Source organism: Diabrotica virgifera, chromosome 9 (assembly GCF_917563875.1).
Source record: "Diabrotica virgifera virgifera chromosome 9, PGI_DIABVI_V3a".
Classification (NCBI taxonomy): domain Eukaryota; kingdom Metazoa; phylum Arthropoda; class Insecta; order Coleoptera; family Chrysomelidae; genus Diabrotica; species Diabrotica virgifera.
Genome location: NC_065451.1, coordinates 178751800 through 178777958, shown reverse-complemented (window position 1 = coordinate 178777958; position 26159 = coordinate 178751800). Strand labels below are relative to the sequence as shown.

The 26159-nt window shown below is 33.6% G+C and overlaps 1 protein-coding gene across 2 annotated transcripts in view; it reads right to left on the bottom strand.

The window, feature by feature from the left end:
• Positions 1-21728, bottom strand: part of LOC126892162 (uncharacterized) — an 88358-nt gene extending 66630 nt beyond the window's left edge. For both annotated transcript variants that reach the window (XM_050661634.1, XM_050661635.1), the window contains exon 1: positions 21547-21728. In XM_050661634.1, coding sequence (XP_050517591.1) covers positions 21547-21571 — 25 coding nt within the window. In that variant the 5' untranslated portion in view covers positions 21572-21728. The remainder of the gene's footprint in view (positions 1-21546) is intronic.
• Positions 21729-26159: the final 4431 nt, after the last annotated feature.

The following is a 26159-nucleotide window of genomic DNA, read 5'->3' as shown; positions in this document are numbered from 1 at the left end:
AATTTTTTCAGTCAAATTTTGCGATTAAACTTTGCAATTCACGAATCTTCACGTTGTACTTTAAAAGATTCATAACTTTTACTAGAATAAAACTAAAAAAGCCTAAAGCAGAAACCATTGACTTAAAAAAAATTAAGCGATATATAGTGTACAAACTTTAGAAAAAAAATATTAAAACGGACCAGAGTTGTAGCGAGCTAAACGCAAAAAAACGTGATTTCATTTTTTTTTATTTTTAGGGTACAATTGCAATTTTGACAATATTACTCCACCTAAAATTTAAAATGAATTTTATTTTCGTTTTCATCAGGGTCAAAAACATAATCTAAGGCCAAAATTAGCCATTCACCACCCATTGTCAGTCGAAAAATAGGCGGTATATTGGGAATTTCTAATGTCGACATTAAAAGTTGCACTATTTTTTTTTTCTATAAAACATTTTGATCTAATACTTACCAGAAAACTTCTTTGTATTCTCTATTTGAACATAACCGTGATTGTGATTAAGAAGACTTTGTCACGCAACTTTTGCGATTAAACTTTGCAATGCACAAATCCGCACCTTTTCCTTTGAAAAATTCATAAGCTTTATCAGAACAAGAATTAAAGTTTGAAACAGGTACCGTTATCTTCAGAAATGATAGGCAGGCCGCACATCAAAGAAACATGAAACGTAAATTACGTTTCATGGAAATAAACCACTGCTAAACAAATATATGTCCAGCCCTTTATGAAACTCTCCGAAAATAAAAATGTGTCATGAGCATGAATCACACTCGTTTCATTGGTAGGCGGACTTTGAGATTTGTTTAGCAGTGTTTTCTTTTCATGAAACATGTTTTTCGTTTCATGTTTCATGTTTTTCGTTTCATGTTTCTTTGGTGTGCGGCTTGGCTTAGAGCTATATACTACAAAAAATTTCAGAAAAAAAAATGTTAAAATGGAACAGAGATGTAGCGAGGTAAACGCAATAGACGTGATTTTATTTTTTTTTTGGGTAATATTGCGATTTTGACAATGTTCCCCCACATGAAATTCAAAATAAACCTTATTTTCGTTTTCAGCACCTTCGAAAATATAAAGTATGAATAAAATTAGCCATTCACCCCTCCGTGGTCAGTATCTCGAAAACTAAGCGCTTTTCTGAGGGTGTGCTGCTCGTGTATAATGGATGCTCATATTTGTACCTGTTCCTCCCTACAGAGTGTCTCAAACTTAACATAAGAAAAACATTTCTTTTTTTTTTCCACCCGGTATAAGTAAAAAAAAAAAGTTTGAGTAAACCTTTGTACAACTATATAAATACTAAAGAAAAATTTAAAATAATAAAAAAATCCGTTCACGGAAAAATCAACTATAATTAAAATGAACATAATTTAGTCCGTTCTTTAACGGTAATATATTGCAAAATCTCTAAATTTTAAAGAACCGCTTGGATTGACATGAAATTTGGCATACACATAGCTAACAAGTCAAAGAAAAAAAGCGATATTGTGCCGATATGTGCTTTTGCCCTGGGGGTGAAATTCCTCTTGGGGGTGAAAAAATATTCATCCAAAGAAAGTCAGGAAATGGATAAACTAGCTAATTTTAAGTAACTTTTGTTCTATAGAGTTTTTTCACTAAGTCAATACTTTTCGAGTTATTTGGCAGTGAATATGTTCATTTTTTCAACAAAATAACCACGCTTTTAAACGGTTTTTCGCAAATAACTCAAATAGTAAGTATTTTGTCGAAAAAATATTCTTAGCAAAAATATAGCATGTAAAATTTTTTAAAAAATGGTTTATATATCACGTCTCTACACCTAGTAGAAGCAGAGTTATAGCTAATAAAAATAGGTTCATATTCGTCAAATTCCAAATGAAATACTTTAACGTGCAATAACCAAAAATGAAGCACATTTCAGGGAAAACTCATTACAACTTATTTAAAGTGTTTAAAAAAGCATTATTTTTGTTTTATAAAAAAAATTTCTACCATCAAAATTAAACAAGTTACGCTCAAAAAATGTTAGTCCCTTTTGGTTTTGGTAAAAAAATCGAGAAAGTCACCCCCTAATTAGTATCTTAAATGATCTTAATCGTTACGACTTCACAAGTTTCTTGACTCGTGTATATATTGTTTATATGATCTGTAAGTTTCATCGGTGCAAAGTCCTTATTATTGAAAAGGCTGTAGTTAAAATGGGTTGAACGAGTCACTGATCACGAATGTATACAAATTTAGAAACACCAAATCTTAATCAATTTTTGTCTAACAGAAAAACAAAAAGATACATGATATTCAGAAAAGCAAATCTGACTTTTTTTGGTTTTCGAGATTTTTGGTATCTCTAACAATTTTTAAGTTATATTGAAAAAAAAGCATATTTTTCAAAATTTAAATTTTTAAAAATTTTACTTTAAAACCAAATTTTTTCAAAAATAATCACTTTGAATCGATGAAACTTACAGATCATATAAACACAACATAAGTAAAATAATTTTTGGAGCGGTAACGAATAATTTCATTTAAGTTGCTAATAATTAGAAGGTGGTCTTCCCGATTTTTTCTTGAAAAAAAAAGGGACCAACTTTATTTTGAGCGTAACTTGCTTAACTTTAATGATAGAAACTTTTTGTAAAAACAGAAATAAAGGTTTTTTTAAACACTATAAAAAAGTTAAAATGGATTTTCCCCAGAAAGTGCTTAATTTTTTGGATATTTCACGTCGAAATATTCTATTTGAAATTTGGTAAATATGAATCTATTTTTCATTGGCTATAACTCCGGTTCTACGAGATCCAGAGACCTAACGCGTACACCATTTTTTTACTTTTTTATAAGCTATATTTTTGCTAGGAACGTTTTTTTCGACAAAGTACTTACTTTTTGAGTTATTTGCGAAAAAGCGTCTAAAAATGTGGTTATTTTGTTGAAAAATGAACATATTCACTCGCAAATAACTCGAAAAGTGTTGACTTGGTGAAAAAGCTCTATAGAACAAAAGTTACTTAAAATTAGTTAGTTTACCCATTTCCGGACTTATTTTGGACGTATATTTTTTCACCCCCAGCAGGGGGTGAAATTCACCCCCAGAGCAAAAGAACACATCGGCACAATATCACTTTTTTTCTTTGACATGTAAGCTATACGTATGCCAAATTTCATGTCAATCCCAGCGGTTCTTTAAAATTTAGAGCAAAAACCGTGAAAGAATGGACTAATTTTCCATATCCCTAAATTATGCCTGGCAGTATTTTACCTTCATAGATCCAGCAGTTAATAGCACCCACAGATGGCATCACTCTTTTTAATTCCTGATATTCAAGAGAAAGTATTTCACTAATCACAACACAATTCCTTTCATATTTGTCTTCTGATTGAACTCTTTTGCTTTTATCCATATTAAAACACTACAGTCTTGACCTCTTATCGCAGTTTAGTTTTATTCATAAATCGATAATATTTATCTCGGATGTAAGGGCACTAACACCAGCAGAAATAGGAAGAGATAATAAATTGGTATTGTGCAAAATCCGAATCAAAACATCGATATGACAACAAGACACCAGAATATACCACAAAAATAAAAGTCGAAAGCTTACTGCAGTGTTTTTCAATCTGTGGGTCGCGACCCCCAGTGGGGTCGCGAAGCCTTACTCGGGGGGTCGTCGACTGAAACAAAAAGAATGAGGTTCTTAAAACACAGTTTAAGTGGGAAGGATGTGCTTGTTTGTTTTTTAAAAGTTTATCAAATTGTGGTCCTATTTTTGAAAGGTTACTAATCAAATAATTTTCTAATTGCAGTATATTTCTCTTTTTAGTTTTAATGTCTACCATTAAAGAAAATGTCAGTTCACACAAGTATGAAGTGGCGAATTGCACTAATACTTAATTTAAGACCTTCCCTTGCCAGCTATGGGTATTTGTGTTTTATTTTATCCAAAATACGTTGACCCTTTGCGAATAAAATTCCATTTTAAGCATACCATCAGCAGCTAAATCTAGAAGACATTCTTTCCTTTTTTGGCTGACATCAGTCAGATCTATTGATGTGTCCAACAAAGGGTTTGAACGTGTCAGATACCCTGACAATAGGGTAGAATCCATCTACGCCTATTGTCAGCTTCAGAATGCAACTCTGGAAAGTATGTCAAAAGTCGCTCTTGTAGGTAAATTATGCAAACTTTGGTCTGTGGCATTATCTTCATCAATCTCGTGAACACATCGAAAAGACTCAAATATTTTGTTTCGCAGAGAGGTTGACTACAAACGAAGTTTTGTGTGAAATGCTTTAACTTTATCTTTAGCTGTTAAAATATTCTCTTCTCTTCCTTAAAGGTTCTTGTTAAACTTGTTAAGGTGGCTAAAAGATCTGCGAAAATGCTTATTTCAGCCAATAGGGTCAGAAAAACCGAAAGCATATTTAGATTTTGCATCTTGTAAGAAAATTAACAATTCAGCTTTCAGTTCCAGAACTCTTGTCAACACCTTTCTTTTGGATAGCCAACTGACCTCCTTTGTGTGATAAAGGAGATTTTGATGAAGCGAGTCCATATCTTCACAAACGATTCTGAATAGCTGGGTTTGCAAAGCTTTATCTTTGATAGAATTTACAATTTTTAATACCTCCTTGAGCATGTTATTTATATCAGAAGATACTAGCTTAGAGAATACTGGGTACTAGCTGGGAATAAAAATAAAACAAATAATACCTATAAATAGAAACAGAAACAGAGAAAACCGTATGATGAACAAGTTAGTCAGGTTACAAACAGAAGAAGAAGAAAAGGTATACCAGTTGACACTTAACAAGAAACTGGAACTTATTACAGAAAATGACAATGTAGAACAAACATGGGACTTAATTAAAAATACTTTAAAAGCCGTAGCAGATGATACTAACAAGCCAATCAAGAAACAACAAAAGGCATGGTTCGACGATGAATGCAAACTAGAAATAGAGAAACGGAACAAGCTACGATTAGAAAGTCTAAAACTGAAATCAAAAATAGTGGAAACACTTTACATAGACCAAAGAAGAAAAACCAGCGCAATTTTACGAAATAAAAAGAGAAAATTTTATGAAGATAAGTTGAAAGACATTGAAGAGAACTACAAAAATAATCTTATTAGAAATTTATATCAAGGCATTAAAAATAAAAAAAGAGAATATAAACCACAGCCCATTTATTACAAAGATAAAGAAGGAAAAATAATATTTGATGACCAAGAAATATTAAAACGATAGAAACAATATTTTGATGAATTGTTAAACAGAGAGTACACAAATAATCACAATGAAGAAGACAGATTATGGAAATGAAGAACACATAAATCACGATAATGAAGGATACACAGACGAAATAATGAATATGCAAAGAGACAGTACGGAAGATCTAGCACCATCCCTAAATGAAGTCGCAATTATTATTAAGAATCTAAAAAACTATAAATGTCCTGGAAGTGATTCTACAACAGCGGAAATGTTAGAATATGGAGGAGCGCAGCTGAGAGACAAAATACACAAATTACTAAAAAACACAATAATATGGGAAAAGGAAGAACTACCAATGGAGTAGAAGCAAGCAGTGATATGTCCTCTTTATAAAAAGGGGGACAAAGCAGAATGTCAAAATTATAGGAGTGTGGCACTATTAAATGTAATATATAAGATATTAGCAATCCACATCAAAAACAAGCTAGCAAGAAGTCTTAACAATAGCATAGGTGAATACCAGTGTGGCTTTAGAAAAGGGAGAAGTACTATAGACAACATCTTTACTTTAAGAGAAATACAAGCTGAGAGCTATGAATATAATAAACCAACAATGGCACTCTTCATAGATTTTAAGCAAGCTTTTGATAGAATAAAAAGAAAAGAAATATATAAAGCGTTAAAAAATCTAGAAGTTTCACCAAAAATAATAAGAATGATAAAGCTTACACTTACGAAAACAGAAAATAGAGTAAAAGTAAATAACAAACTAACAGAAAATTTTGAAGTAAAAGAAGGAGTACGACAGGGGGATCCGTTGTCATCACTGCTATTTAATGTAGTATTGGAAATGATAATAAAAGAGGCTAATATTAACAGATCAGGACACATGTATCATAAAAAACACCAATGTTTGGCATTCGCGGATGATGTAGTGATTCTATCCAGAAGCAATGAACAATTAAAAGAGATAGTAGAACGACTAGAACAGGCAGCTCGAGAAAAAGGACTTTATATAAATAAAACAAAATCTAAGTACATGGAATGGACCGACAAAACATTTGAACAAGGGCAATATTTAGTGATAACAACGAATGAAGGAAAAATGTATAAATTTGAAAAGGTAGAGAGATTTGAATATTTAGGGACCTTATTTTCTAGTAGACCAAATATCCGGGAAGAAATACATAAAAGACTAATGTCAGGGAATCGTTGCATGTATGCACTCAATAGAATACTCAGAAGCAAAAATATATCCAAAGCAGCTAAATTAAGAACGTATAAAATTGTGATACGACCAATAGTTACATATGCCTCAGAAACCTGGACTATGACAAAAACCGAGCAATCAATGTTACAAGTATGGGAAAGAAAAATAATTAGAAGGATATTTGGGGGAAAAATAATCAACAATCAGTGGACACGAAGAACAAACAAGGAGTTAGACGAATTGTATAAGGAGCCTAATATAATTGCAGTTGTAAGAACACAAAGACTTAGATGGTTAGGACATGTCCAAAGAATGGCCCAAGTTAGAATGCCTAAAATCATGTTAAGCGCTACAATAGGTGGTAAAAAGAGAAAAGGAAGACCTAGGACCATATGGAGCCATGAAGTTAATGATGACCTGAGGTATCTCAATGCAACCAATTGGAAAGAAAAAGCGAAGAACAAGCAAGAATGGAGGAAGATTGTAAACCAAGCCATGAGCCTGCTTGGCTCGAAGTGCTTATATATATATATATATATATATATATATATATATATATATATATATATATATATATATATATATGTCTTCATATCAAGGCGAGATCCGTTTGTATCATAAGCTATACAAGATGAGATCCGTTTTGCAAGGCGAGATCCGATTTTGGATCTCACCTTGTATTCACGTGTATATAGTGACATCTCGATGTAACAATGGTTAGGGTACAAGGAAATCGATTTTTGTCTGGACCTCATTTTGCACCCCTTTTGGTGAATTTTATATTGTAGTGGTTCCACTAAATCCGCTGTAGAGGGCAGCGCGCGCGATCCGTTGTGTATATGGTAAATATATATTTTGCAGACAACCCGAGATCCGGTAAATTTGGAAACATCGCAAATGAATTTCACGGTCAGCTCTCTCACTCGGCTTATGTCTAGCTTGAATAAGAATGTATACATTATTTAAGGGCTCTGTCCAGAAAGGCGATTGTCAAATATCTCGAGAACTAGACGGCATATCGAAAAAATTTTGGAATGCTTTTTGAATGGTTTTTCAAAATCTATATACTTATGCAATAGCAGGGTTCTTATTCTGCCTGCGAAAGCGGTGGGTGTAGCAACTTTGAATTTTCAACTGAAACACTTTATTTTTAATTAAATAGTTGAAATTTAGAATTAAAAATACACAACTTTTGTTTGAATCGATAATAGCTTCTTTAATCCAGTCGGAAGAGCTTCAAAATCGTCGTTTTGATGACATTTTTAGGGTTTAGGGGTACCTCAGGTAGTTAGCTTAAAACGTAAGAAATAAATTTGAATAGTTAATGTTTATTGATAAACAAAGCTCCAATTCTATTTTACTTCAACTCATTTTAAGGCTATTTCAATAAACTAATCGGTTCTTTTTTCAGTTTTTTGGTAAAACATTGTAACTTATAGACGAAAATTCTTAAAATCGGCTATTTTTCATTTAAATTGTCAATAAATAATTAAATTGAGAAAAAATTGGTCAGATTTACATAAATTTTGTTATTCCGTCCATATAGAAACTAAAACAATTGTTACGTAGTTACACTGAGTGTCATAAAAACCGTGTATTTTTACTCATTTCTTTGAGCTATTTCACGTAATATCGAGATATAAGTTGTATTTTTTACATAAGTTATATTAACGTTAAACTGACTTAATTTATAGTTTTATAAGCAACAATTAAGTATAGCGAAATTTATAAAACCTTGTTTAAATTGTTTTACATGCTCTATAATGCGGTTATCTTAAATTTTCTTTTGAATGTTTTTCTTCTTACTGGTAAACAAAAAATGGCAAAATGTCCATTTTTGACATCAAATTGTTGATAACCAACATAGTTACTACTCAAAATATTAAAAAAACTAACCGTCGGTATAACAGGTTGCCTGGAAACCAGATGCAGAACAGTACCATAAATGTTTTAGACTTTTTAGCACTTTCTTTAAGTGAAATTTAAAATCATTTACCACCCATGTACACTCATTACGGAATCTGTTACAAGAATTTCAGCGATTTCAGCCATTTTTTCAAAATTTATTTGGATTTTCTCTAGTAATCCTTCCAAAAGACAATACATAAATGGTACCTTTTACATCAACTTCAAGGAGGGTAACTTATACAGGTACATACCTGGAATTATTATATGGACCGTTCACTCTTGTTAGAGTATAGTTCGCTCAAATATGAGCTCTTTTAATCCATTTCACGCGGTAAATTAGTCCGCTTTTCCTTTAGGTCTTAGTTCATAGGTTGTGATGTTTTTTTGCCCTCTCTACTATCTTCTTCCACTCTCTCCGGTCCTGAATCTTTTCTCTCCAGTTTGCAATTTCCATCTTTGTTATATCGTCTAGCAGTTGATCTTCCCATCTAATTTTTGGTCTTCCTCTTGGTCTATTTTTTACTGGTTTCCAGTTCATTATCTTTCTGATCAGTTCTTCTACCCCTCTTCTTTGTGTGTGCCCAAACCATCTGAGGCTTTGTGCTTTAATGAATTTTACTATATCTTCTCCTTTATTTATATTTATTATTTCATGGTTCATCAGCTTTCTATATTCCCCTGTTTCTGTCTTTACTGGGCCATGTATCCTTATAATTTTTCTCTCAATTATTTTTAACTTTTCTTCGTCTTTTTTTGTAAGGCACATTACTTCTGCTTCATAGGCTATCACTGATCTGATTGCTGCTGTGTATATTTTTGATTTTGTTTTTTTGCTCAGGTTTTTGTCCTTGAGTAGTTGGTGATATTTCTAATATACTCTATTACCTGCTTTAATTCTGTCGTTTATCTCTATACTCCTTCCGTTTTTGCCGTCCACCATCACCCCCAGGTATTTGAAGCAATCTACTCTCTGGAATGTATTTTCACCTATCTTTATTTCTGCTATTCTGTTTACATTGTCTCGTGTGCTTATAAGATATTTTGTTTTATTCTGATTGATTATTAGTCCTCTCGTCTTTGCTTCTCTTACCAGGGTTAAAAGTGCCTCTTCTAGTCTTTTTTTATCTCGTGCTACCAGTCCCAGTTCATCTGCAAATCCTATGATCTGTGTTGAGCTTTGAATAATTGTCTTTTTCAGCCCTGTGTCCCTAATTACTCCTTCTAGAGCGATATTAAATAGTGTCGTTTGTCGTTGACAGACTGTCTCCTTGTCTTACTTCAAGTTCTATTTTGATGTCATTTGTATCGCCCTCATTTGTTTTAACTTTTGCTGTTGAGTCTTTTATTGTCATTCTAGTTAGTCTTATTAATTTTGCCGGTATCTCCATTTTTTTCATTTCTTTTAATAATTGTTGTCTGTATATGCTGTTGAAGGCCTGTTGGAAGTCGATGAACAGTATGTGTAATTCTATGTCATGTTCATAGCTTTTTTCAATTGTTTGTGTCAGTACGTGTATTGCATCTATTGTTGATCTTCCTTTGATCTATTGTTCTAAAACCCTGTTGATATGGTCCTATAATTTTTTTTGTGTGTATTGATTTAGTCGGTTGCTTATAATTGTGGTCAATATCTTATACGTTGTAATTAGTAGCATAATTGGTCTGTAGTTGCAGCACTTAGTTGGATCTCCTTTCTTAAAGATTGGTGCGATGTGTCCGTTTTTCCATTCTATGGGCATGCTTTCGTCCTTCCAAATTGTAACCATTAACTTGTGCATTCGCTTCGTGAGCTCCTCTCCGCCGTTGATGATCAGTTCGTTGTTGATTTCATCTGGCCCTGGCGTTTTGTTTACTTTTAGTTGTTTTAATACCTCCATGAATTCCTGATAAGTAGGTGCGACTTCCTCTTCATCTCTGTTATCTCTTATATCCTCATCCTCTGAATATGCCTTATTGTCGTTTTTGTATAGGTCCGTGAAATGTTTTTCCCAATCTTTTTTGTTTATTTTTGTGACAGATTTTTTGGTACTGTGTTGTTGTTTTATCTATTCGAACAATTTCTTGTTGTCTTTATTATTCGTTTCTAATTCTTGCATTTGTTCAGAGATCCATGTGTTCTTCTTTCTTCTATAGAGTTTCAATGCTTCTTGTTTTTCTTTTCTATATTGGTCCAGTTGTTCCTGTTCGGCACTTTGTAGCCATTTGTTTCTTGCGAGGTGCTTCAGTTGACTTTTTTGGTGACATTCCTCATCAAACCATTCTTTCGATTCTTTGTTTTTTTGGAATCCTATTATTTGTTCTGCTGTCTCTATTATGCTGTTCTTTATGTTTTTCCATTCTCCTTCTATTTCTATGTGCTCGTACTGACCCAATTTCTGTTCCAGTTGTTCTGTATATTGTTGCTTTGTTTCTTGCGTTTTCAGATTGGCTATATTCCATTTCCTCCTTTTTCCTTCCTTATGATTATTTGCTTTGATTATTTTCATCTTAAGTTTTGCTATCAACAATATGTGGTCAGTGCCTCAATTTGCCCCTCTATATGAAGAAGAAATAGAGAACTTTTATAGCGAACTTCAAAAAACATTACAGCTCAGAGCATCTAGAGACATAACAGTGATCATGGGTGATTTCAATGCAAAAATTGGCGAAGGAAAATGCTACCCTAATGTAGGGCCATATGGACTTGGCGAACGAAATGACAGAGGGGATCGCCTAATAGAATTTTGCCAGGAACATAATGTTGTAGTCGCAAATACATTCTTTAAATTACCTAAGCGACGCCTTTATACATGGAAATCGCCAGCTGACAAAGACAACAAAATCGTCAGAAATCAAATTGACTACATCCTAATAAAGCACAGATATCGAAACTCAATTCAGGCAGTAAAGGCATATCCAGGAGCGGACGTATCTTCTGATCACAGTCTTCTTATTGCTAGGTTTCAACTTCAACTAAAAAAGACGCAAAAAAGCCGCAACAACAATAAACTTAACATACAGAAACTTAAGTCAGAAGAAACAAAAGAAAATTTGAAACATGAAATCAACACAAATCTAGATAGAAACCCAAGAAATAATTGCAACGTAGAACAACAGTGGCAATTCTTCAAAACCTCTATATTAGATCCAAGTAAGAAAGTACTTACAACAACCAAATGTAAGAAAGAAGAATGGATGACGGAGGAAATTCTAGAGTTGATGAATGAAAGAAGAAAAAACAAAACAATTAATAAGACTCGCTATAAACAGCTTCAAAACCAAATAAGAAGAAAAATTAGGGAGGCTAAAGAAACCTACTTCTCTGAAAAATGTAAAGAAATAGAAGAACTTCAAAACATATATGACAACTTCAACCTACATAAAAAAGTCAAAGAACTAGCCGGAATAGGAAATAGAAGAACCTCAAATATATTGCTCGACAAAAACGGAAATACTATAATAGAGACAGAACGAAAACTACGACGATGGAAAGAGTACATCGAGGAACTATTTCATGACCAGAGAGAAGCTAGTACATCCGTAGATAGCCAAACCGGAGATGTAGGCCCAGAGATATCCAAATCAGAGGTTAGTCAGGCAATAAACTCTATGAAAACCAATAAATCTGCTGGTCCAGATGAATTACCTAGCGAGCTGATAAAGTTGGTCAACGAGAAAAACCTGGACATAATAGTAGAACTGTTCAACGCTATCTATACTACGGGAATCATCCCTAGAGAAATGTTGACATCAGCATTTGTGTGTTTGCCAAAAAAAGTGAATGCCAAAGAATGCAGTGACTACCGAACCATAAGCTTAATGTCACATACCTTGAAAATTCTGCTGAAAATTATCCACGCCAGAGTACACTCTAAACTGGAGCTGGATATTAGTGACACTCAATATGGGTTCCGCAATGGAATGGGCACCAGAGAGGCATTATTCTCCTTCAACGTGCTGACACAAAGATGTTTGGATGTTAACCGTTCTCTTTACGTCTGTTTTATAGACTACAATAAAGCGTTTGATAAAATAAAACATGACCGACTCATGGAAATTCTAAAAACTAAAAACCTAGATGAAAGAGATTTAAGACTAATAACACATCTCTATTACAATCAGCGAGCAATAGTAAGAATTGAAACAGAAACATCTGAAGAAATGGAAATAAAAAGAGGAGTCAGGCAAGGCTGCATACTATCACCTCTATTATTTAACGCTTATTCTGAAGAGGTAATGCGAGAAACTCTGGAAGATGAAACAGTCGGCATAAGAGTAAATGGAGTCTTAGTTAACAACATCAGATATGCAGATGATACAGTAATAATAGCCGATAATTTACAAGACCTGCAAATACTCATGAGTAAAATAGTAAGGTGTAGTAGGGAGTACGGACTCTCTCTCAATATCAAAAAGACAAAGTTTATGAAAATTAGTAAAAACAACCATAATACTAACGAAATCTTGATAGTAGAGGGCCAGCAGATCGAAAGAGTAAAAAAGTACACTTACCTAGGGACACTTATAACCGAAAATAATGACTACACTGCAGAAATCAAAGTCAGAATCGAGAAAGCACGTTCTAATTTTATGAAAATGAAAAAGGTCCTATGTAGTAAAGATTTAACATTAGCTCTTAAAGTACGCCTAACAAAATGCTACGTATATAGTGTACTATACTATGGACTGGAATCATGGACGTTAAATGTAGAGACAATGAGACGACTTAACGCCTTTGAAATGTGGACGTATAGAAGAATTATGAGGGTTTCCTGGGTAGATAGAGTTACGAACAATGAAGTACTGAGAAGAATAGGTAAAGAGAAGGAAGTTGAACTGACAATTAAAGAAAGAAAACTACAGTACCTCGGACATGTGATGCGGGGCGAGAAGTATGGCATCCTGCGACTCATAATGCAGGGAAAGATAGATGGCAGAAGAAGCATCGGCAGAAGACGAATTTCATGGCTGAAGAACCTGAGAGAATGGTTTGGATGCAGCTCAAAACAACTATTTAGAGCTACTGCCTCAAAAATTAAAATAGCTATGATGATTGCCAACCTCCGTAGCGGAGATGGCACCTGAAGAAGAAGATGACCTTACGTCTTGTACTATTTGTGTCCACTTTTTCGAAATTAGAGTATGATTTATTTGGTTTCCATCCATTCTTCCTGGTATCATCCATGTTATTTTGTTTTCTTTTTTATGTTTATGCCCAGTACTAACTATATATGTATTTGTTGCTGCTGCTAGGTTGCAGATTTCTCCTCCATTATCATTCGTAGTTTCATGAATGGTTTCTTTGCCAGCTACATTACGATTATAGTCCTCCTTTCCGATCTTTGCATTGAAATCACCCAATATTATTAATATGTCATTCCTCGGAATATTTTCACAGGTTTCTTCCAGGATGTCTTAGAATTCTGTTTTATCTTCTTGGTTTGCTTCTTCGGTGGGTGCATAGCAATTGACTATCGAGATGTTGGCTTGTTTATTTTCTTATGTAAGATATCCTTTCATTAACTGCTTTGAATTGTATCAGTTTTTCCCTCATTTTTTTGTTCACCATAAATGCCGTATCATTCGTTCCCTGTTTGTTTTCTCCCGAATAATACATGCTAAAGTTTTTCTCTCAATTTTTCCTTCTTTCTTCCATCGTATTTCCTGTACGGCTAGGATTTCTAGTTGGTATTTTTTCATTTCAAGAGCTATTTCTTGCATCTTACCTGCTGCCAGCATGGTTCTAATATTCCAAGAGCCCATTCTAATGGGTTTTGTTCTTTTCTTCTTATTGAGATTCTTTCTTTATTTTGTGTGCGTTATTTTGTTTTCGTTAACCGTTTGCATTTCCGAGTCTTTTTTTGCCATGTCAATATCATATTTCAGCCGCTGTTCTTCGTTTATTAGTTTTTTGAATTTTCTAGCAGCTGTTCTCTCTCTTCGTCCCATATCTAGATTTTGCCATTCACTATTAATTTCTTGTAGCCGATTTTCGTGTGCTTACCTTTGCTTCTTTCGTCCTTTGCTATTTTAGTTATTTCCTTTTGTATTTCTTTTTCTTTCGATGTCCAATCGTTGTTTATATAGATACGATCTTTATGCTGTTTTAGTTTAAGTTTCTTGTTTAGGATTTCCATTTTATCCGTGAGGGCTTCTGTTTCTATTGCGCATACTGTTTCTCCTATTTTTTTTGCACTTCTTAGTTTTCTTTGTATTTGCAACTCTTGGGCTCTGAAATTTTCCATTTCTTCTTTTAATTTCTTATAATCATTTGTTTCTACTTTCAACCCAGTTACGATCAAGCTTTTCTTTTTGCTAAATTTCTCCAGTTGCTCCATTCATTCATGTAGCTGTTTTACTTCTTTTTTTAGTTTTTGTTTCTCTGCTTTTACACCCATTAACTCTTTATTGGTTTGTTGTTATTCTTTCCTTATTTGTTTTATTTCCTGAAGCATTTCATCGTTTTTATTCATTATTGTAATCATAACATTTTCCATGTCTTCCTTGTTTTCGTTGCCTGCTTTGCTTGGTGACCGTTTTTTAATATTACTTCTATTAAAACAATCATCCAAGTTTTCTCTTTTGCGTTTCGTTTCATCATCGGTTTCACTTCCTGTGACATTTTTTCCATTTTCTAGGAGTGCAGCGCTAAATACCTGGAATACCGATATTAGATTATCAACAATACTTAAAAAATGAAAGTTACCAATTCACCGGTAGTTAATGGGTTATTTAAAAATTAGCTGCGCACCAGAGTTGCCAGTTGGTCTGTAATTAGGATGGGGATTAAAATAGATACGAATTCACCGGGACCCGGAAATATGCACACCCTGATATTCTAGTTACGTAAGCTCGTCCGATTGGCGCATGACGTTAACAACAGAGTAAAGCATAGTCCCGTCTATGCGTTCGTAATACGAACGCGAATGAAATTTGAGAATAGTACAAATGAATGAATTATGACTAAAAGAAACTAAGTGATTTTTATAGTTTAGAGGAAAATTATTAAACTATTTACTTTTATTTAAATTGATTTTCAGTTATTTGTAAAGTTCCCAGTTTCGTGATTATATTGGTATCCGGAAAATAAAAATATTCATATAATCGATATCTACTAAAATTATTATATTTCGTTAGTTGGCAAAAATTGATTAGTGGCCTACACATTAGTAAATATAATTTTTACCAAGGGGAAGAAAAGCCCCAAAATAAAACCATAAATTTAATGGATTGATAAAAAAACAAAATTTTTTACTTTTTAAATAATGTATTTCATCAGATTTAAGTAAGAGGCTTGGAAAAGACAAAAATAAGTTTTACAGTTTTCATGCCATGCACTTTATTTAAATTTTGTGCATGTGAAATAGACGTACATACAGCAACTATGTAGCAGTTTTCATAATTTTTCTTTTACGCAATGTCAGGTTGTTAAGAGACTTGTTTAATTCTTTAATTCGGAAGTACATCCGAGTCCGAGACCTAAAAAATAACTTGTTCGCTTTGTTAGAACAGTCTACAGTTACACTTTTGGCCATAAGGTTTTCTAAATAATTTTTAGTTACCAAAATGGAATCATCATTCATGTGGAAGGAAAAATTGTCTCCAGTTACTTAATGTATGACAAGAGAGTGTCTGATGGTTTACATAAACCACACTTACTCAAATGATCAACCCACGTGTACGTTGAAACATCTTCGGATTGAATACTGGAGTCCTTCAATTTATGGCAGATATAACCAGCCAAATTCTCCAAACCATCATACTCGAGGTCACTAATGTTTTTTCATTCTAACTTTCATTGAAAACTTGAAAATCCACAACTGTTTCGTTGTTAGAATCCAGCCTTTGGATCAATTGTCCAGAAATTAGTAAATCTGGGATGTCGTCTGTTTAAACGTTCGAAAATTCGTTCCGTTGTCTCTCCTACCCGTATATCATCATCATCATCAACCCGTACGCGTCCACTGCTGGACATAGGTCTCCCTCAGCTCTTTCCATTCATCTCTATTTTGTGCGGCTTGCATCCAGTTACCGACAACATGTTTCAAATCATCGGCCCATCTGGTTAGTGGGCGTCCTCTGCTCCGTAGTGCTTCTTCTCGCGGCCTCCACTCGACAATACGTTTTGTCCATCGGTTGTCTGGCAATCTGGCGACGTGTCTTGCCCAATTCCACTTAAGCGACGCGATTTTTTCGACAGCGTCTGTTGTTTTTGTTCTACGGCGTATTTGTTCGTTTGGGATTCGGTCTCTCAGGGAGACACCCAACATCTGGCGCTCCATAGCCCTCTGAGTTACGCGAATCTTGTTCACTACCTTTTTTGTTAGTGTTAATGTTTCGGCTCCATAAGTGAGTACAGGCAACACACATTGGTCAAAGATTTTCCTTTTGAGGCATATGGGCAAGTCCGATTTAAATACATAGTTAAGTTTACCAAACGCTGCCCAGGCTAATCCTATGCGACGTGGGAGTTCACACGTCTGGTTATCTCGTCCCAACCGAATTTCATGTCCTAAGTACTTATAAGATGCAGTCTGCTCAATATCCATTCCATCAACAACAATATTACGATTTAGCACCAGATTAGTCATTATTTGCGTCTTGTTGATATTAATCTTTAGTCCGACCTCTAAGGAAGCGTAATATAATTTGTTTAACATTATTATTGCATCATCCATACGATCGGCTATAAGGACGATGTCATCTGCGAATCTCAAATGACTGAGCTTCTCTCCATTTATATTGATACCATATTCGTTTAGACCTGCCTTCTTAAATGTGTGTTCTAAAAGGGTTGTGAACAGCTTTGGTGAGATGGTGTCTCCCTGCCGTACTCCTCGCTGTATACAGAATGTATTTGTTTGTTGTTCAGACAGTCTTACGCTAGCCGTTGCCGTTTGGTAGATATATTTGATCATGTTAATGTAGCGATGGTCTATTCGGCATTCTGTCAATGCTTTTAACATTTTCTGCTGGCTTATGGTATCAAATGCTTTCTCGTAGTCCACGAATATCAGTGCCAATGGTTTGTTGTATTCCGCAGACTTCTCTATTAGGTTTTTTATTACCAGTAAGTGGTTGTTAGTGCTATATCCAGATCTAAATCCAGCTTGTTCTCTAGGTTGATAGAAGTCTAACTTAGCCTCCAGTCTTTTTTTGATAATTTTTGTGAAAAGTTTATATATGTGTGATAGCAAACTGATAGGACGGTAGTTTTTCAGATCTGTTATGTCACCCTTTTTGTGTAATAAAACAATGACTGCATTGTTCCATTGAGAAGGAGTTTTTCCTTGGTAAATGCATTGGGTGAAAAGTTTGGCCAAAGCCTGGATAATTTTATTTCCACCTTGTTTGATTGCTTCGATTACTATTCCGTCATCGCCAGGGGATTTATTATTTTTCATTTCTGAAAGTGCCTTTTTAACTTCATGTGGTGTTACTTCTGGCATTAATTCTGATCCCTGGTTTGTGATTTTGGGCAGGGGCTGATCTTGCCTTTCGTTGGTGCTCTCATACATTTCGCGATAAAACGATTCGACAACCTTGAGGATTTCGGCTTTATCCGTGGCAATGTTGCCATCTTTGTTTCTGATTTTGTACATATTTTTGTTACCGATGTTATTCGTATTACGCCTCAAAACTTTTAAACCTTTGTTTTCTTGAATTATGTGAGTTATTTCTTTGTGTTGTTTTCTCTTATGTCTTTTCGGATTGATCGGTGGATATCTTTATTTAATTTCTTCAGTGTTGTGTAGTTGCAGTCGTATTTTTCCGTCAATTGTCTTCTTTTACTTATTAACTCTTTGGTATTTTGGCTTAATTTTTCTTTATGGGTCACGACAGTCGGGCAGCACTCCCTTTCTGTTTCTTTTAGTGCTTTCGTTATGACATTATTTGCTTGTTCAATGTCTTCTATGTCGTTTTCAAGGTCTTGTATACGTCTGGTTAGTACATCTTCATAGAGGTTGTTGTTTCCTGGGGGAATCCATTTCGTCTTTCGTGTTTTGAAGATCATCTTGGTTCTTTCGAAATTGACATTTAATCGTATCTTTGCTCGGATTAATCTGTGGTCACTTCCTACCGAAAATTTGTTAAGTATTTCAATGTCTTTAATTATTTCTTTTCTGTTTGTTATGATAAAATCTATCTCATTTTTGACACTGCCATCTGAGCTTATCCATGTCCATTTACGCTGAGGCTTTTTATCGAAAAAAGAGTTCATCATGGATAAATTTTCCTGGTGTAAGAAATTAAGCAGTCTTTGTCCTCGTTCATTTCTGTCGCCATACCCATACTTGCCCATTGCTACTTCTGCATCATCTTGTTTGAAGCCAATTTTCGTATTAAAGTCGCCCATAATTATTGTATAATATGCTGGTGTAGTATGTAATGCTGTTTCTAGGTCATCATAAAATTTTTCAATTTCTTCATCGGAGTGGCTTGTCGTTGGAGCATATGCCTGGATTATCTTAAGGGTATATCTTGCATTTAGTTTGAAGATGAGGTATACAATCCTGGGACTTATGCTGTTAATTTTAGTTATATTTTGGGTGTGTTTTCTATGTATAATACATCCTACTCCACCGTGTGAAGTGTCTTCTTCTCCTCTAAAATGAAATAAATGTCCCGATTTAAGAGTAATTTGGGCTTCTCCTCTTCGTCTGATTTCGCTGAGGCCGATGATGTCCCATTTTATTGTTTTCAGCTCTTCCTCCAGTTCCATCATCTTCTGGTCCGATATAAGGGTTCTAACATTGTATGAGGTGATATGCATTTGTCGTTCTTTGTGGTAGCCTGATCTTTATGGTAGCCTGATGTGGTACCCGTATATAACTTTTATAAAATAAAATAAAGCTTTTTGTTAACACTTTAAAAAAATTTTAATGGGTTTTCCCTGAAAAGAGCTTCATTTTTTGGCACTATGTATCACGTTAAAATATTTGATTTGGAATTTGAAGGATAAGATCGTCTTTTTTATGAGCTACAAATTTACTTTTACTGGTTCTAAAGACTAAGAATAACCATTTTTTCGTTTTTTTTATATGCTACATTTTTCCAAGAATATTTTTTCGATATAATACTTACTTTTTGAGTATTTGCGAAAAACCGCCGAAAAACGTGTTTTTTTTTTGTTGAAAAGTAAATATTTTTAGTCGCAAGTTACTCTAGTACCTACTACTAAATTAACCTAGTACCTAAGTTAAAAAAACTCTATAGAACAAAAGTTGCTTAAACTTAGTCAGATCTGTTTCCGGACTTATTTTAAACGTATATTTTTTCACCCTCCAAGTAAAAGCAATCAACGGCACAAATTCAACTTTGAAGTGGGGGATGGGTAGAATCTAAATCCAAATTTTCATGCAATTAGGAGTTGACCCTGAAAATTATGTGTGTTTCTTTTTATCTTTTAAATCATTTTACTTAAAATCATTTTTTAACTATCAAATAATAATTACATATTGAGTTATTTTATTTTTTAAACTTTAATAATATTTATAAAAAATTTTACTTTCTTGTAATGTATTTTTAAAACAAGCAATCATTTAAATAATTATTTTGTAACAATTTGTATTATTTAAGAATATAATAATTACATTTTGGTTTCGTAGTAAGTGTTTTTTAAGAATATTAATGTATAGTTTTAAAATATTGTATTGCAAATAATTATCATTATTAAATGGTTATTATTTGTCAAGTATTCTTTTTCTTTTTTCACACCCTTATGTATGTAATAAAATTAAGGGACTTTCTGAAAGGTCAATCGTAGACGTTAAAGACACAAAAGAAGCGATATTTAAAAGTTACGCCCATTATATATCTTTATATCGTGGGAAATATACAATACAACACGAGCTCCAACCGCTCGACTAATACTCTTTAGAGCTGGCATCAGTGTGTGATCTCGCGTTGAACGGTAAATATCTAAAATTTCGTATATAAGTCCTCCCCTTTACTTTTCAGCGACGGATCTCGTTTCGCTGTAAATTTATCAGAAAAATTTAAGTACAAAAATCTTTTCCCCTCTAAGTGTGCCATGATTAATATGTTAATTATAAAGATACTTATGAACAATATACTCCAATAATTAATTTCCTATTGGTGGATCTCGGGTTGTCCTCGATTTAGTCGGATCTCGCCTTGATATGAAGACGTATATATATATATATATATATATATATATATATATATATATATATATATATATATATATATATATATATATATATAAACAGATGAAATAGAGAATGTGGAAAAATCCCCTTACGAACAATTCACACATCCACCACTTCGGGCTGGGAAAAATTTTTCGAATATAATCAAAGATCCAAACACCAGTTCTTAGAAATGTGTTTTGCCCTCTTCAACCTCTCTGGGCTCATCGGTAAAGATGGGAGGTTGAATATCTTTAGACACATTCCAATCAAAAAACAACATTCGAAACCTAGACATAGAAGGTGCGTAAATCTACGGCAAATCCGAAATGACAGTCTCAAGTTTTAATTCCCTAATTACTTAAAGTAAGTAAAATATATGTTTAAAAACATAAGATGTAGATCTTTGAAACACACTCAGTGATCAAAAGATCCAAGGCTAATGGTTTAACGACCACTCGTACGAAATCAAACAGATGAAATAGAGAATGACAAACCCTAATAGCAAGCTAAAAACTTGTTAATAGCTTAACGGTGTCTAGTCGGACAAACTTTGATGTATGTGAAAACTGGAACAAAGGAAGTTTTAATTGGGGAACAGGTTAAAAATTTGGAACGTCAGTTTACGGAAACATCCCATGTATTTTGTCGGACAGAACATTCAATTGCTTTGTTACCCTTTCATTAAACTCTCATGCAAAAAATCAGGTTGCTATTACTAACCAACATGATTCCTGTCATTTGACATGTTCTACGTGTTCCACTCATTAAAATTCTCAGTTGGTGTTAAACACCAGTCTGATTTTTGCATGAGAGTTTAATGAAATGGTAACAAATCAAGTGGAAGTTCTGTCCGACAAAATACATGGAGCGTTTTCGTAGTCTGACGATCCAAATTTTTAACCTGTTCCACAATTAAAACTTCCTCTGTTCCAGTGTTCACATACATCAAAGTTTGTCTGACTAGAGACCGTTAAGCTATTAATCAACTTTTTTTGGTACGCGGGATCCAGGTCTATTATATTTATGTATTACTTTTATGCGTCCCTTAAAACAGCTTCGTGTATTGTTAAAAGAGATATCTGTTCACTTACCTTCTGTTTCGTAGACCATATTCATTGAAATACGGCTAAAGGCCAATATGGAAGTGATTCCAACCTATCAATTCTTTCGACTTATAAATTGTGCACAAACGATTTGAACTGCAACGTAATACCTTAATTCCTCATAGTTTAATTAATTATTTATAAAAATTGACTTTTGAATACACTGAGCAAACTTGAACCCTCAATACATTGTTAAAACAGATAAGTGATCTGTAATGATATAGTAGCTTTTATATAATTTTGTGTACGTTCCCATTGTAGTGAGTCTTACTTCTTGTGTTTTTTAGTTTTTGTTAGATATTATTGTCCTCCGAAATATAATTTGTAGTTAAGTTCTATATGATTATTTACGTTCCATATCATTATTTACGATTATTAAGGTGTTTTTTTTTTGTATTTTGCGTTTTAGTACGGAATGTATGGTAGGGGAGCAAAATATGCTAAATTTGCAGTTACTCGAGCGTTATGGGGACTTATTGGGTTGTGATTACTAGGTCCTAAAACCAAAAAAAGTTAAGTAAAAGTTTCCATTTTAGTAAGGATTTTCCATTTTTTAATTTAATTTTCCATTTCCAACAATCGTTTTTTCCGATTATTGCGCCACCTATCCATAATTCGAAAATATATCTCGAATAAAAGTTGCTTATTTTTACGTAAAGAATCCAAATCTGAAATAAAAATTTGGAGGTCCCATTTAAATTTTAAAGCAACCGCCACCCCACGTCCGTGGGATGTCGTGTTTAGTACCATTCGATAGAATTTTGAAAAATATTGAAGACCTATTTTTTAGTTTTTCGATCTGACGTTCATTTCGCGAAAGATTCGCATTTTTTGTGAAAATTTTGCCTCGCCCATTTCCTTACTCAAAATCGATTCGCTTTGCTCAAATCGTCAGATTTTTTACATACATATCTCTTTTGCATGTACTTAACTTACCTTATCTTAATCTGACAATTTCGAGTATGTTTAAGGATAGTTTTTTTTTCGGGCCCCCCTTAACGAACTTCCCTGTGTTAAGAGCCAATCAGCGGTGTGATGAATGACCGAAGTGATCGTTAACGTAAAGTCATCCTGTAGTTATGTTATAATCCTCGAATTGGTGTGATGTATCATACTTAACTTAACTACATACTTGCGTTATTTCTTGACAGTTCTTGAGTTATCTGGTATATCAACTGTCACTTTATAACGCGACGTTAAACCTCAAGTTATGAGATAACTTTGTAGTTATGTAAGGATATGTAATAAGTCTGGATCCCGCGTATGAAAAAAAGTTGATTAATAGCAAGATGAAAATTTGTTAAGAGCTTAAGGGTGTCTAGTCGGACAAACTTTGATGTATGTGAAAACTGGAACAGAGGAAGTTTTAATTGTGGAACAGGTTAAAAATTTGGAACGTCAGATTACGAAAACATCCCATGTATTTTGTCGGACAGAACATTCAATTGCTTTGTTACCCTTTCATTAAACTCTCATGCAAAAAATCAGGCTACTATTACTAACCAACATGATTCCTGTCATTTGACATGTTCTTCGTGTTCCACTCATTAAAATGCTCAGTTGGTGATAAACACCAGTCTGATTTTTGCATGAGAGTTTACAAATCAAGTGGAAGTTCTGTCCGACAAAATACATGGAACGTTCTCGTAGTCTGACATTCCAAATTTTTAACCTGTTTCACAATTAAAACTTCCTCTGTTTCAGTGTTCACGTACATCAAAGTTTGTCCGACTAGACACCGTTAAGCTATTAATCAACTTTTTTTGGTACGCGGGATCCAGGTCTATTATATTTATGTATTACTTTTATGCGTCCCTTAAAACAGCTTCGTATATTGTTAAAAGAGATATTTGTTCACTTACCTTCTGTTTCGTAGACCATAGTCTTTGAAATACGGCTAAAGGCCAATATGGAAGTGATTCTAACCGACGAACAGTTTCGACTTATAAATTGTGCACAAACGATTTGAACTGCAACGTAATACCTTAATTCCTCATAGTTTAATTAATTATTTATAAAAATTGACTTTTGAATACACTGAGCAAACTTGAACCCTCAATACATTGTTAAAACAGATAAGTGATCTGTAATGATATAGTAGCTTTTATATAATTTTGTGTACGTTCCCATTGTAGTGAGTCTTACTTCTTGTGTTTTTTAGTTTTTGTTAGATATTATTGTCCTCCGAAATATAATTTGTAGTTAAGTTCTATATGATTATTTACGTTCTATATGATTATTTACGATTATTAAGGTGTTTTTTTTTTGTATTTTGCGTTTTAGTACGGGATCCGAATCTATGGTAGGAGAGCAAAATATGCTAAATTTGCAGTCACTCAAGCGTTATGGGGACTTATTGGGTTGTGATTATTAGGTCCGAAAACTGAAAAAGTTAAGTAAAGTTTTCCATTTTAGTGGGGATTTTCCATTTTTTAATTTAATTTTTCATTTCCAACAATCGTTTTTTCCGATTATAGCGCCATCTATCCATAATTCGAAAAAATGTCTCGAATAAAAGTTGCTTATTTTTACGTAAAGAATTTAAATCTGAAATAATAATTTCTGCGTCCCATTTAAGATTTTAAAGTAACCCCCACCCCACCTCCGGGGGATCGTGTTTACCCTAACAACACAAAACATTCCAGGAATGTACTATCAAAGTTCTATTAATGTTTGAATGTACTGGACATTCAAGGAACATTTGGTGAATATCTGATTAAGTTATTCGTAGAATGTTACCACAAGACATTCTATGAACATACTACCAATGTCCTATATTTTAAGAGAGGCCATTTACTATTCAATTTGCATTCATTTTCAAATTTGCTGCGCGTGTATATGTATTTAGGCAATCCAAACCACGTGACTTCTGGTTTCTGGTTCTGGTTGGCATGGCATACAGGTTACAGAGGTTATGTTTGTAATATCATTTCATTTCATCATTTCACTGTTTATCGTCATATTTTGGATTCATTTGGATTTCGTTTGCTGTATTTTGTGAACTTTATAAACTTTACCACACTGCAAAGTGATTATTTAAGGAAATTATTATTGGAGACACCAGATGTTTGGAGAAAGGTAGGGCAAACAATTTTTATCAATGTTCATTTTTCTCTGATATTTATCAATATTGATGAATTTTGCAAGCAATAACATTATTTCTTTTATTGTTTTAGATATTTATTGAAGCTGAAAATAATTGGGGATTTAGATCCATATACAATTCAGTCAGAATTGGATTTTACCATAAAGTGCATTCCACCAACTTACTATTATAGATATTATAGATGAAAGCATACAAAAGCTTTCAGGCACATAAATATTTTACAGCTGGATTTGTTTTTAAAGTTGGAGTAAAGTTGGAAGTCACAAGCAACAACTTCGTAAGTACCTACAAGAATATTGAGGAAATCCAGCTCCTGGATACTACTGGGCAAACTAGAAGATTGAAGAGGACAAAGCCTTTTGAACTAGTTTGAGTGATAGTGAAAAGCAGAGCATAATGTTTGTGTGCATGTGTATGTTAGAATAGTGCGGTTAGAAAAGCAGAGCATAGTGCTTGTGTACCTGTTAGATTAGATAAGAGACGCTATGGGTAAGCTCTTCATTTTAAGGAACAGTAGTAATTTAGGTTAAATTAAAATTGCTCATTGGTCAGAGTTATGAATAGATTGTAATTCTAATGAACAATTCAATACAATGAATCGTCATCGTAGTGATGATTATGGAAAAAAATATGACAAGATTTTGTGCAATAAAAATGTTTATATTTATCAAGGATGTATTATTTGGTATGGCTACATATACGGTCGGAGAAATGAAAGAATACCCATGAATGAACATATAAAACACGCTGTATTTTCCTGTCACCGTGTCACAAAGAAAATTGTCCAGTGCAAGTAACAATAATTATTACATGTACTTGTGCTGACCAGTTTTTTGTGTGACACGGTGACAGGAAAATACAGCGTGTTTTATATGTTCGTTCATGGGTATTCTTTCATTTTTCCTACTGTACTTCTGGTATATCGTCGGTGATGTGACAATACCTCCTATCTGCTTTTTCATGAATTTTGTAGGAGATGAAAAACTTGTTTGGGCCACCTCGTGTTTTCATATATTTTTGATTTGTTTTGTAGTAAATTCAACTATCTATTTACTACAAAACAAGTCAAAACTTACGTATGAAAACAGGAGGTGACCGTAAAAGATGTTTTTCGTCTCCTGCAGAACTCATGAAAAAACATATAGGAGGTATTGTCACATCACTGACGATATATTTCAGAGAATGTCTAAAAAATATACTTTGAATGTCCTAAGAACATTCATGGAATGTTTCAACAAGACATTCAGTCTAAACAATATACTGTGAATGTTCAAAGAACATTCGTAGACATTCATGGAATGTTCCAACAAGACATTCAAGGAATCTTTAAAATGCTGACACAGCACTTTCCTGGGACTTTCCAGGGACGTTCGTTTGCTTTTGGGGACATTCCAGGAATGTTTTCAATGTCCTGTGTGTACCTTCTAGGAACATTCCTGAAATGTTTTGTGTTATTAGGGTAGTACCATTCGATAGAATTTTCAAAGTGTATTTT